Raw genomic sequence first — 14,382 nt, 5'->3', positions numbered from 1 at the left:
TAAAATAACAAAAACTTAATACCATGAACAAAAAGGTTTTTGGTGCAGCAGATGAATATTCAGATGAATTACATCTAATTCAGAAACTCATTTCTTATGTTCCCAACTAATTAGTCTGGTCTTTTCCTAGTTAGGAAATAATCACAGCAGTCTCTTGCCATATTGTGTGGCAGGAATAGAAACAGGTCCACTAACACACTGATAATCCAGCAGATGTAGGTCAGTTTGGTATTTTCCATTTGTTCAGATATTTATCCCTAAGCATCTACTGCAACTGACACTGCGAGGTAATTTGTCCTTAAAAATTCTCAGAGCTGTCAGACATTTTTAAGCTCTGGGACACAGAGCTTTGCTAAGTAGAAGTAGACTTCAGGCTCACAAAATATTGTTTCATAAAACAATATATTCCTGGGATAAATCATGGCCTGAAAGCACTTTGTCGATAGAAAGAACTATTTTAAAATGGGATGGGGTAATAAAAAAATAATTAAAACTATTAATGAGTGGGAACATCAAATATACCATTTTTATGTTTGAATTAGAAGTTACAGAAACTTTTCCATTGCCCAATATGCACAGTATATAAACTATGGCACTCTAATGTACTCAAGGATATTTTGGTTTTCCATTTGGGAAAATAGGGGGAAATATAAAGGTTTAAAATATAAAGGTTTAAAATACAAACTAGCCACATTAAGGAAATACTTATTATCTGCTCTTAGAATTTTTTGTACATCTTGGTGCTATCATATAGTAACAGAATATACTATTTTTGGCATACTAACATAGAATTATTCATTCCTGTAACGTAAATAAATTATGGTAATAAGTTCATATATATATATATATATATATATATATGCTTTCGTAGATTTTCACGGGTACAGGAATGCAGGTTTTGGTGTCCTCGGGTGTCTTCCCGTGTAAAAGTTGGGGTGTCTAGGCGACGTTTCGACGAGGTCTCACTCGTCATCTTCAGGCTGGTGCTTTCGGCTTCTTGTTACTGGAACAGAGCAGGATCTCAGTGTTTGAGTTCCTATAAATACTGTTGAGGGGGTGTGGTGTATAGCCTCCAATGTTCTGGGCAGAGAGGAAGTTCCCAGGCTAGTGTGCCTTTTCTTCTTTTGTTCCTTAATTACTTGAGGGATATCTTGAGTGATTTCTTGAGTGATATCCTGAGTACCACTTAGGTGGGTCATTAGGTGTGGATTAGTTGCTAAAGTCTTTGTGTCTTGACCTCTTGAACTTTGTGAAGAGTTTTTCTGAGAAGATGGCTGTACTGCACTTAGTTGTGCTCTGGCTTGGCTTCGTGTATAGGGGCGAGCTGTGGTTTTGTGGCCTGTGTCAGCCAGATCTGTGTAGGGATTGCAGGGGGGTGCAGCATCCGGAGGTGCCACCATGGTTTGGCTACTGGATGGTGTCTGTAATTTATCTGTGGAGAGGGTCTGGGTTTGGGTCTGGTGTGGTTGATTGGTGATGGCGTTCTGTGTGCCTCTGGATCTGGTGTCAGTTTTTGTGGGGAGGGCTAATTTCCAGATGTCTGGCAAGCGGGATGTGTCGTCACGCTTGTTCATGTTGTGAGGGTGTTTCTCTATCTCGATGGCTTCCATGATTATTCTCTTGTGGTGATGTTCCATGTTAAAGAGCAATTTGGAATCTGCAAAATTAATTTCGTGTCCTGTTTCTTTCATGTGTTGGAAAAGAGAGGAAGTTTTTTCTTCTTTTTTGACGGCATTCTTGTGTTCTGCGATACGTGCATTTATTCGTCTGTTTGTTTGTCCAATGTACGTGGCTGGGCAGACTTTGCAGGGTATTTCATAGACCCCTTGGTTTTCCAACTGGATTTTATCCTTGGGGTTTCTGAGGATATTGGCTATTTTTTGGTTGGTGCAAAAGGCTGTTTTGATATTGTGTTTATGGAGGATTTTGCTAATTTTATCTGTAGTGCCCTTGATATAAGGAAGGAGGGCCATGCCATTGTTTTCTTCTGTGTCTTGGTTTTTGGGGGGTGTTTCTTTTTGGATTAGCTTCGTAACCCTGTTTTGCTGGTATCCATTGGCAATTAACACATTTGAGAGATTCTGTAACTCAGTTGTCAAGTGGTCTTTGTCAGCCAGGCGTTTGGTTCTGGAGATGAGAGTCTTGGCTACGGAGTTTATTTGTGCAGGGTGGTGGTGTGATTGTGCATGTAAGTAGCGGTTGGTGTGTGTTTTTTTCCGGTAGATAGTGTGTCCTAGGGAGCCATCAGGTTTTTTGTAGATTAGGACGTCAAGGAAGGGAAGTTGGTTGTTGGCTTCTATTTCCATAGTGAATTGTATTTTGGGGTGTAGGCTGTTGAGATGTGTGAGGAAGCTATCCAGTTTTTCCTTCCCGTGTGGCCAAATTACAAAGGTGTCGTCAACATATCTGAGCCAAAGTTTGGGTTTGTGTTCTGACTTGTCTAAAGCATTGGTTTCAAAGTGTTCCATGTACAGGTTTGCGATGACCGGTGAGAGGGGTGATCCCATAGGTGCTCCTTCTATCTGTTTGTATCTTTGTCCATTGTGGATGAAGTACGTGTTGGTTAGGCAGTGGTTGGTCAGGTCCAAGATGTATTCGGGGGGATTGTATTTGTTTTGAATGGCTGTCAAGGCTTCATTAATGGGCACTTGTGTGAAGAGAGATACAACATCGAAGCTCACAAGTAGGTCATTAGGATGTAGGTTTTGCTTCTTTATTGTTTCTATGAACTGGAAGGAGTTTGGAACGTGTGAAGAGATGGATTCTGCATAGGGCTGAAGTTGCTTGGCGAGAAATTTAGCGAGATTTTGTAGAGGTGAGCCTATGGAGCTGACTATTGGTCTGAGTGGTGTTCCTTCTTTGTGTATCTTGGGGAGGCCGTAGAGTTTGGGGCATCTGGATGATTTTTCTCTGGGGATGATTCTTAGCTGGATTTCTTCACTGATAGGAGAGGCTTTTATTTTGGATTTGGTGGTTTTTTCCAGATAGGTGGTGGGATCTGTTTTTATAGGTTGGTAGGTAGGATCTTGGAGTAGATTTGATAGTTTTGCTTGGTAGTCCGATGTGTTCATCACAACAGTGGCATTACCTTTGTCTGCTGGGAGAATGATTATGTTGTTGTCTTTCCTCAGGTTGGTGAGTGCTTTCTGTTCTTCTTTGTGTAAATTGCTTCTGGGTGGTTTGCTGGAGCAGAGGATGTTGGTGACTTCAAGTCTGATTTTATTGGCTTCATCTGGGTTGATTTTGGTTAGGCTAGCTTCGACTCCGCATATGATGTTTTCCGTGGGGATGCGTCTCGGGGCGACTGCAAAGTTGAAACCTTTGGAGAGTACTTTGGTTTCAGTTGTGGTGAGGATCCTGTCTGATATGTTATGTACTGTTTGTTTCATGGGTTGTTGTGGAGGGTGGCTGGGCTTCTGGCGTTTCTCTAGTTTGTGGAGTTTGTTGGTGTGTGTGTCTGTCTTATGTGAGGTCTCCGTTTCAGCTCTCCAGACGGCTAGTTGTTTGCATTTGTCCCAGAGTGCAGGGTGGATTTTGTTACAGAGTTTGAGGTGAAGAGTGAGCAGATCTTTGTTGGTTTGGTTTAGTAGGTATCTTTTCTTGTGTAGTTCGTTTCTGATTAGGGATAGTTCAGTTCGTTTCAGGATCCTTTCGGTAGCTGGGGTTTTAGAATGGAATTTAAGTTGGAAGCATGTGGGAATTAAGTTGTTGTCTCGGCAGTTGCGTAGGAACAAGAGATCACATAAGATGGTGGCTCTTCGGACTTCTAGTTTCTCGTAGGTTCTTGTCAGCTGGAAGGTTTCCTCCCCGTAGAGGTGAGATATTTGCTTTCACACCACACCTAATGACCCACCTAAGTGGTACTCAGGATATCACTCAAGAAATCACTCAAGATATCCCTCAAGTAATTAAGGAACAAAAGAAGAAAAGGCACACTAGCCTGGGAACTTCCTCTCTGCCCAGAACATTGGAGGCTATACACCACACCCCCTCAACAGTATTTATAGGAACTCAAACACTGAGATCCTGCTCTGTTCCAGTAACAAGAAGCCGAAAGCACCAGCCTGAAGATGACGAGTGAGACCTCGTCGAAACGTCGCCTAGACACCCCAACTTTTACACGGGAAGACACCCGAGGACACCAAAACCTGCATATATATATATATATATATATATATATATATATATATATATTTCAATGTCATTCATTCATTCTACCCAATAAATATCTTACAGTGCAATGCTATACATGTCTACTAAAAATCATTCCCATTGAATTCAATACAATTTACAATATACTAAATATGTATAAGATAGCAACCTTAGTAACTATAGACAAATGTATCATCTGTCTCAATTTTATTTATATCCTTGCTCTATTCCAGTAAATATATCATTGAAAATAATACCATAATTCAAGGTAATTTTCTAAATCCATGTTGGCAAGAACTATAGCTTCATACTCATGAACTTTCACTTTGGGTTTCATGCACTTCAAACAACTGAAGGTTTACATCAATTGAAAGAAGTTTCAACCCCTTTTATTTCCTTGTTTCTTGATTTCCTCTGCATGTATTTTCAAAGTCATTTCCTTTCCCTTGATGCAGAAGACACAGAAATATGAGGCAAGTAAGCAGCAAAGGGATTTAAATGTTATGTTGCAAAAAGGTCTTCCTACCATGATACAGAACACACTTGGCAGATTCCCAGTTTTGATCAAATACCTCAAGATTTTCTGGTGTATGTAATATTTTAAAATACTTTTTTCCCAATATTAAATCCTAACATTTATGCTTGATTAGTAATCCAAAAACAGTAGCTATGTTATCATAACTAATACTGCTGCGTTAGACTCTTATAATATTCACAGCTATTATTTCAGAAGCAAGTCAAAACAATCTTCTTAGTTTAAGGTCAGGTTTTTTTAACAAAAAAAAAATCTCAATAAACTTATTTTGTTTTCTTTCATCTGTGCACACAAAAAATATATTTCTCACCTATGTCCTAAAAATAGAAGTCTACAAAAGACCACTGAAGATTGGTTTTAAAGCACCATGGGAACAGTTTAAAGCATTAACTCAGGCTAAAGTGAATTTAAGGAGACTCATTTATTTGATATTTTGATTTATAGGGTATTTTTTTTCTGCCCAAAGCCCCTTCCTCACTCTCAGAGTGGCTTAAAATCCAATGGCATATGGACACAGATGGCTTCCCAATGTCCCCTAGGAATTTTCCGGCCGATATGATAAGAGGTGTACTCAGCAGTTTCTGCTAACGGAAACATGTACAGTGGTACCTTGGGTTAAGAACTTAATTCATTCTGGAGGTCTGTTCGTAACCTGAAACTGTTCTTAACCTGAAGCACCACTTTAGCTAATGGGGCCTCCTGCTTCCGCTGTGCCGCCGCTGCGCAATTTCTGTTCTCAACCTAAAACAAAGTTCTTAACCCAAGGTAATCTTTCTGGGTTAGCGGAGTCTGTAACCTGAAGGGTATGTAACCTGAAGCGTATGTAACCCGAGGTACCACTGTAGGTGGTTTGATATACTTTCTGTATGACTACATAGATGGCTGAGGGCAGGACTACCATAGGGTGGTTTCCAGTTATTCAAGGTGAAGTGCAAACTCTCCTGTGAAACTTCCCTGTAGTTGTCAGATAATCTAAGGGGTTGTCTTACAGCTCAAAAGTGCCTCTGAACGTTAGCTAGGTTCTCTGAAGTCGGAAAAAGAAATCAGTTGAGGAAGCTTTTTGTATATCTCTGCATAAACCTTTTCCATTCAGATGCATACCTATAAAAATAAAGTAGCATATACCGTAAAATATACTTGTCCCCTTACAGTTGATTCACAGCTCCTATTGATTTAGGCCAGGGGTGGGGAATCTTTGGTCTCCAGATGTTGAAGAACTCAGCCCCAGGAAACATGGCTAGGATGATGGAAGGCGTAGTTCAACAACATCTGGAGGGCCAAAGTTTCCTGATCCCTGATTAAGGCCAACGATGCTCTTGTCCAATATCTCCATTCTGTAGTGACCAGAGAATCCCTGAAATATCATTTGGCTCAACAATGTTTTCCAAGGAGGATGAAGGCACCAAACACAAATAGTACCTTCATTTTACCCTATCTAAATGCACTGCTCTGTTCTGTCTCAAGTCCAAGTGCTGCTCATAGAGAGAGGGTACCAAAGAGGTGACACTTCGAATGTGGGCAAATAAGCAGAACTCAGTGTGTGTTATTCATGAACAAGAATAATACAGTACAGAGACTATATATGTACAAGAAGGAGTTATTTTGGGGGTACTGCACTTGATAGTTTAATATAGGAACACCTCAGTGCTCTATATAATAGAGACATGGTCCTCTCCTTCTGCTCACCCCATGGAAACCAACCAAAAATTGACACTTCTGCCCCAGCCAAAATGATAACCAGCAACTCAGCTCTTATCATGGCAAAGACAGCATCTGCATGTCCTCAAAGGGATGCAACATTATAAAAACCTAACAATAAACCTACAATTGTTGCCTTCACTGGCTACAATCTCATTTACTAAAAGTCTTTATGGATATTTCAGGTAGCTAATAATCAAAGAGGCAGAAGTTGAATCAACTTCCTTTCACACTTTACTTCCTTCAGGGAGGAAAGTAACAGATAGCCTATATTCTGACATTAGCTGAGACCAAATTTTCAACTTGCAAATGAAAATATAGAATAAGCATAGTGCCCAAGGTATGACCATAGTGTAGCCATAACCTTTAGAATTCAACAGTGTAACCAGTAGCCCAGAAGTCCTTGGGGGATACATTTTCAAAGCCATGAACTATCTTGTTCTTAATGCTCCCTTTTCAAAAAGAAGTTATCATTGCAAATGAGGAAAACTCTAGATATCTCAGCAGGATAACCGATCTCTTCCAGCATGTCAACTAATCCTAAGAATTCATCCCTCATATTATAGCAATGGGATATAAAAAGGAGGTGGTCATAAGAACAAAAGTTAACATACAAGCAAGACACATTTCTCACATTTTTCTGACAAACTACTTTGGGATTTAATAACAACACAAATGTAGTTACAGATAGGTAGCCGTGTTGGTCTGCCATAGTCAAAACAAAAAAAATTCCTTCCAGTAGCACCTTAAAGACCAACTAAGTTAGTTCTTGGTATGAGCTTTCGTGTGCATGCACACGAAATACATTCTTCAGATACATGTGTGTATCTGAAGAAGTGTGCATGCACACGAAAGCTCATACCAAGAACTAACTTAGTTGGTCTTTAAGGTGCTACTGGAAGGAATTTTTTTTGTTTTAACACAAATGTATTTAGAGTTTAATTTTCACAGTGTTCAACGTTAGTGATTCAGAACTTATTCTGTTGCATTTACCATCAAAAGGACAATATATTTAGGAACTTTTTATTCTGCAAAAACTTCAACAACATAAGTTATGCAGCAAAATTCCAAGTTATCATTATACTATTCAAATCAATGTGATAATAAATGCTTTTTCTTTTTTCTAAATTACTTGCTAAAATTTTCAAAAGGTGTGAGATTATTGCTGGGATGTTTTGCATTTGAGAGACGAAAAGTAACCCCAAACCCAGAGCTGGTAATGGTTATGTGTAGATGCAACAACGATAAGAGTCACATTTCAACAAGGTGATACAGCTTTAGTGAACTGAATGGAACTTACTTTTGCCAATAAAATTTCACCTGAAAGGTCAGGGTTGAAAAAAAGGGTAAGCAAAGCAGGAGTTCAAAAATATAAACTGCAAACACTATGAAAAGAAACAACAACAACTGAAGAAAAATACCCAAAAGAGACATATTTAATGGCTAGTTATATTAGTTCTAACAAATCTGTAAAAGAAAATAAGTGTTTTCGCTTATGACATGAGAGTGTACTCTTGCTAATTTACGTCACTAGTAGTGCTGTAATTATTGTTCTCTGTACATACATTTTATTCTAATAAATATTCTTCAAGTTAATAATTGTTCTCTTGTATGTCTGTACACTACCTTAAATATATCCTCTTACTTGGAAGTACCCCTTGAAATCTGAGCTAACTTTCAAGTAAACATGTAATACTGTATAAGATGTTCCTTCCATTTTTTCAAAAAATTTACAAATCCAGAGTTGCTGCTTTAAATTTCAAATACTTTTATTTTTCATTGATATTAAATGCATGCATTGGTTAACAGGAAAAACTGTACCTTTTCCATATATAGAATACAAAAAAGGATTTTGTTTGTTTGTTTATGGAATATAAAAACCAACAAATGTAACATATACAATTAATGCTAAAGGACAACTGATGTTATTTTACACCTTCTATTTATAAATAAACAAAATGGGATTCATGCAGGGAGGGGGATGTTTAGCTCTAACATTACATTAAAATATGCTGCCATGTATTTGGCAAATTTTGCTTCATACAAAAGTACTAGAAACAGATCAAATAAGTTTAAATATTGCCTACTTCAGGATATTGTGAAGACCACAACACAAGTTATTTTAAGGCACAATATTGTGTATAGAGTGCATTAAAGCCAATTCATTGTTCCTGCTTATTTTTAAGCAGAAGAAAAAATATGTTTCTGATTTTACAGACTCATCAGCAAGATGTTTTGAAAAGACATATCACGATCAACCTCAAACACGATTATTAGCTAGTCATCTACTGACAATCATTCAGTGAAAATTTCACTTCAATCACACATTTTCTCAAGGAACTGTAGGAATTGCTCTGAAATATTTACTCAGTGCCAGTGAAGTATTGAGTGTAACAGCTTCTGCATCTAATACAGTGCTATCCACTTCTCACAAAAGCACAGCACATTAAAGCATTAGATGCCATTTGCATTATCACACAGCAGGGGGCTACAGCAGCTACAATTCTAGCACTTCTTGTACACATGAAGTACAGTAAAATATATTTACTGCTGCAATTTCATAGTATATATTATGCATTACACAGCTTATGGAAATATGCTACTTACCTAACGACTGGTTTTAGTTTATGCAAGTAAACTTATGGTTGATTTTATACAGTTGGTAAAATATCTAGCAATTCCAATGATTTTGCTTTGCAAATTTATAAAACCAAAATAATATATGTTAAGCTTAAGTGTCACCATGGGGGAAATAAAACTTAGGCTGTAGAATGGTTAGGTTGAGATATGTGGGCGGGGCTACACTCACATAATCATGAATATTCACTGCAATTATGGAGAAGAAACTATCTACACATTCATATTAAAATCTAGGAAAGAAAGAATGCTTTCCCCAGCTTCACTAACAAAAACCATACTGTCATTTTTTTTTATCCATACCAATATCATTAACTGATGTGATGAAGTTATTTAAGTACGTATTTTATACTTTCTACAAATGCTACCTGTCACTTAAAAGGCTTTGTCAGTCTTTCCAGAAGCTGAGCACCCATTATCTCCTCGTAGTGTTGACTGATTGTCATAGCTGGCCTCATGGTTAAGAGAGGTGGTTCTAATAAAGCCAGATTTCCACATTGAACACCTTGATTATGCAGCCCCAAATCAAAATCAAGATTACACCAGTACACTACACATTTCTAGAAGTATAATAATAATAATACAGATTTACATTTCAAAAGATTTGGATTTCAGGTGGGGGGTGAACTGTTTTAGTAGGCATCTACTAGCAAAATTAGATTTGGGGTGGATTTGAGTTGTTTCACTCTTTATATAGAAAACACATTCTTCAGAACAGCTACTATAGTGGGGTGGCAAAACGCACGAAGGAAAGGCCAATGGAACTTTCAACTGATAAAATGGAAAGTTTAGAAAGCAAATTAATCTGGCAGAATTAGCTATATTTTCTATACAAGAATAATAGCGTCCACAGTACATTCGCCAAACCTGTTATTAATGTCAAACTAGTTGTGGGGGAGACAGACTATGGAGTTTTCAGCATAATAGGAAGTGTCTAAAAATGTACCTACTGGATGTACTATACTGTCCTTATCAATGTGCATTTATTTCCTGTGCCATCATTGTTTGACTTCAATCCTACAAAGGAGGGCTCAAAACAGGGCACACTACTCAGTCCCTTACATATGCAGAAATATTCAGTTGCATACAGAGGAAGGCCAGGCAAAGTGTTTTTAAAAGCAGCCTTCTCAACTACAGTTTGTAAGACTGAATGTTTGAGCTGCTGTTCTTCTTGCCAGCTGTTGCTGAAAATAAAAAAGGGAAGGTTTACCCAAAAATGAGAACACCCCACATTTTTTAAATATAGGGAAAGTACCATGTAGGTGATGTAACAAGAAATATGACATTCTCTATCCTATATGAAAAGGCCCAGCTTGGTTACCTCCATGCACACAACCAAAAATGCATGGCATTTTTCTGTTACCTGATGCTGCCTGCAGTGGTGCAATCTTTTTCCTGGCACAACCACTGAACTGCTCTGTTATTTTAAAAAATGGACAAATCTAGGCAGAAAAATAAGATTTTACACTGACTGTTTATTATTAAACACATGATGCACTGAATGCAGCGGACAGCATCCTAAAAATATCAAGTTTTCCTTCAACAGTAGCAACCATAATCATACTGATAAGAAAAATCAATAAAGGGAGCTTCCCCGTTTTGCAGCAAAGAGAATCAACAATTCACATGGAAATTTAACAGTAAGAGAAGCAACCCTCTACATGTGCCACCTGCCAGATTCCCCAATAAATAATCCCACACAGTAGCACCACAGCAGCTCCTTGTACTATGCCAGTCCCAGCAGCTCACACAGATCGGTAAGGAAAGCAAATAGCCAACCGTATAAAATCATTGCAGCCACCAAATGAAATCATTCCACCTCCTTTCAGCACTGCTTTTTAAAAATCCTGCTTGCTCAGAAGATGAAGCAGGGGTTGCAGGCTTCAAAATACAACAGTCACAGACTCACTTAAAAGGTTACCTCTCCTTTTGGAGGTGGGGTGGGTAGGAAGAAAAAGCTTCCCCTGCCTGTTCTGAGACCTCATCTCATGCTACTGCAAGTGCACAGAGGCATGAAATACAATAAACTTTATAACACTGCTACTGAAGAAGACGGTGGGGGTAATGCCACAAGGTCATACTTGGCTCTTTCTGAATTCCCTATACACAGAGCGATTGAGACAATTCTTTGCCCCCGGCCATGCTGATGGGGTGGGGAAGCCAACCATCCTGAGAAAAACATGGGGAAGTTGCTGGTGCTTGCTGACCTCATTTACAGCCTCCAGAAGCTGTCTAGATGATTCTTAAGACTCTGGAGTCCTTCGTCCTGACACATTTGGGTATCTAGCTACCCCATCCTCCCCTGCCCGTGGGAAAGGGAAGGGGGTAGCAATAGCATCTCTCCCCCCCTCCAATACTCAAACACTGCAGCCATAAAGGCACACATACACACTCACTCACTCACACACACACAGGCACGCACATCCATTACCCTCATTGCACATTCCAGCACCATGACCACATTCTCTTAACAGCATCAGGAACAACGGAATCTCTAAGCTGGCTCCCTAACACACATTGCTGATTTAATTTGATTTTCAAGGTGGTGGGTGGTGAGGGAGATGGTGATGGGAGCTGGAAATAAACCACCACCTACTTTACATCCACATATTTCCACAACCATCCATTTGCATAACGACAGTCGCTTGTACATCTCCCCCCTCCTCCGCGCGCCACTACAATTGTTACATTTCACTTGTGAGGCATAGGATTAGAGCCATTGGTGCAGACATAAGGAACAAGGGGACAGATATAATCCAGCCTCAAAGGGGACTGTGAGGATGCATTCCATATTGGAGGTTATGCCGAGGTGGGGTGCGCGGGGGGGGGGGAGAGATAAAGAATAAAGGTTTAGGAGACCTAGCTCTGCACATCTTTAAGTCTCCAGTAAGCCACGCATGTACAGCCTTCTTCGAGCCTCCTCTTTACCAGCGCTCAGCTTTCAAGCATTTTACTCTCTCTTCCTCTCCCGCCCCCCCCCCCCACGGGATGGTGTTGCAGTGCCCACGTTGTTCCTCTCGCTGCATCGCCCTTCTCACTTTTATAGACATAGGCGACGGGGTGAAAAAGAGTGGCTGGAGGGAAAGGGTACGAGGAGTTGAAACCGAGGTGGAGGAGGGGGGGGGTGCTGCAAGACTCTCAGGGGACGAGAGGGAAGGACTTTCAGGAGCGGGCAGGGAAGGATTAATGTTTGTGCAGCACTTTAAGGATGGCAGGGTCTGTACAAGTGGCGGGGCTGGAGGCTAGGAGGTGCTGGTGGAAGAGGAGGAGGAGGAGAGAGAGAGAGAGAGAGCGCCGAAGGGTGATGGATAGACGAAAGACGGCGGGGGAGGGGGGCGCACGGGAGAGGAGGGATGGGAAGCCAGGAGGAAGCGAAGGGAAGAGATAAAGGGGGAAGGAAGCCCAGGATTAGAGAACCCAGACGGGAGGGAAAGGAGCTTGCGGGCGGGCAAGGGGGGGAGGGGGAGCCGAGAGACGCGAAGACAAATGAGGGGCAGGCTGGGGGCAAGTCTCCAGAGAGTGGGGGGGGGAAGGAGGCGACAGGAGGAGGGAATGAGGTCGAGCGAGGAGTCTTTCCAAGGCGGCGAGGAAAGAGCACAGGGTGCCCCTCCGCCCCACGACGACCCCACCTCAGCCTTGGCACGCACGTCGCAGCCAGAAGTTGGGCGCGAGCGGGGGGCCGAGAGGCGGCGGCGGCGGCGAAGTGGGCACGGGCGGGGGTGGTACCTTGTATGAGGATCCCGCAGAGGCTGTATAAGCGCAAGACGACGCTCGGTTTCAGCCGCATCCTGGGGGTTTCCCTCGGGCTGGTTGGGCGCGAGGCAGAGAATCCCGCAGCAGCTGCTGCTGCTGCTGCTGCGACCGCTGTTCCCTCTCTCTTCTTCCTCTTCTTCTTCTTCTCCTCTTCCTCCTCCTCCTCCTCCTCTCGCCGGGCTCGTCCTCCCCCCAGCAGGAGCCGCCTCCGCCGCCGCCTCCGCCGCCGCAGTGTCTCCCTCAGCCTATCCAGCGGGGTGAAGAGGAGGACCAGGGTCGCGCGGGGGTGCAATGGGGGCGAGCGACGGCGGCAGAAGCGGCGGCTGGCTTCGCCCTCCTCCTCAGTTCGCCCCCCGAGCCCGTCCTTCCCTCGGTGGGGGGCACGCGGCGGCACACTTCCTCCCTCGCTTCTTCCTCGCACGAGCCGGCTGCCCCTTTCCTGAAACCCCGGCGAAAGCTCCCTTCTTCGGCCGCCCCTTCTCCGGCCGGTCCGGGTGCTGAGGAGAGTCGGGCGGGCAGCTGCGGCGCTCGCCTTCCTGCTGCTTCGCACGCTGCCTCTCACCTCAGCTCGCAGGGAGACTGCTCCGCTACACCAGCCGCTTTCCCAGCTCTAGACACAAGGGCAATCTCAGCGCGCGCACCTCCTCCTCCTCCCTCCCCCCGCCACAATGACCCCTCCTTTCTCCTACAGGACTCCGCCCCCTTCCCCGGCACGTTTCTCTTTCTCTGAATAGCCACGCCTCTAACTTGCCTGGCCACGCCCCCTCGCTGGGCTTTGGACCTACCCCCCGGCACATTTTTTTATTTTTTGCACAGCCACGCTCTCTTTAGCGTCCTCCCCCTTTCGCAGCCAGAGCCTGACAGGCAGCTGCGGCTCTCCAATGGGAGAGGGTCTATCCTGCGCTGCTAACCTGTCAGCGGGCAGCACCGATGCAAGAGGAAAGCTGATGAGTGAGTTCTGGGGACGGCGGGGGGGAGGGGGGTGTCCGCGTGTGAAGGGGACTTATTGCTTTGCAGTGCCCGCCCTCTTTGTCTCAACTTTGGACTGGCATTTGCCTGAGCCTATGAGGAATACAAGCGGGATGTTTCCTTGCCAGCCAATGAGCGGTTTGGGGAAAAGAATAAAAAGGTGTGGGGAGGTGGAAAGAGGGAAGTCGCTGTCCAAAGGTAGTTCTGAAAGTGGCCGCTTCTCTCGACTTGCGAGCACCCGGCGGGCTGAAGACGGCGCCCGCTTGAAAGCAGCGGCGGCGGCGGCGGCGAGAGCGTGCGTGCGAGAGAGCGCTTGGGAAAATGGGTCACAACTCAGGCAGCCAGCAGCGGCAGCAGCAGCCGATTCTTACAAGGATAATTCGCTATGTGCGTAGCTAAAGAGAGGGACGGGCAGAAGACTACGGGCACTGCTGATCGGCAGACGTAATCCAATCAGCTCTGGGGAGGTGCGGGGCGGGGCAGTGGATGACAGATTGCCAAACAAGTAAGAGGCACGTGTGGAAGAACCAGGGAGAGCAGCAGAAATGCCAGGAGCGAACATGAACTGCGCAGGGACGGACCCCGGAAGAAAGCACAGCACCTGCGCTCCGCCGATCCTCTCCTTGTCACGCCGCGCT

The 14,382-nt window shown here is 43.2% G+C and overlaps 1 protein-coding gene across 4 annotated transcripts in view; it reads right to left on the bottom strand.

Annotated features, from left to right (window-relative positions):
• The window catches only part of CADM2 (cell adhesion molecule 2), a 366,183-nt gene extending 352,755 nt beyond the window's left edge, over positions 1-13,428 (bottom strand). For all 4 annotated transcript variants that reach the window (XM_081907886.1, XM_081907888.1, XM_081907889.1 and 1 more), the window contains exon 1: positions 12,749-13,428. In XM_081907886.1, the coding sequence (XP_081764012.1) occupies positions 12,749-12,809 (61 nt within the window). In that variant the 5' untranslated portion in view covers positions 12,810-13,428. The remainder of the gene's footprint in view (positions 1-12,748) is intronic.
• Positions 13,429-14,382: the final 954 nt, after the last annotated feature.

This window comes from Podarcis melisellensis (genome assembly GCF_964234715.1).
Source record: "Podarcis melisellensis genome assembly, chromosome: 4".
In the NCBI taxonomy this organism is placed as follows: domain Eukaryota; kingdom Metazoa; phylum Chordata; class Lepidosauria; order Squamata; family Lacertidae; genus Podarcis; species Podarcis melisellensis.
The sequence above is the reverse complement of the archived record's forward strand: the minus strand, read 5'-3'. Positions and strand labels throughout refer to the sequence as shown.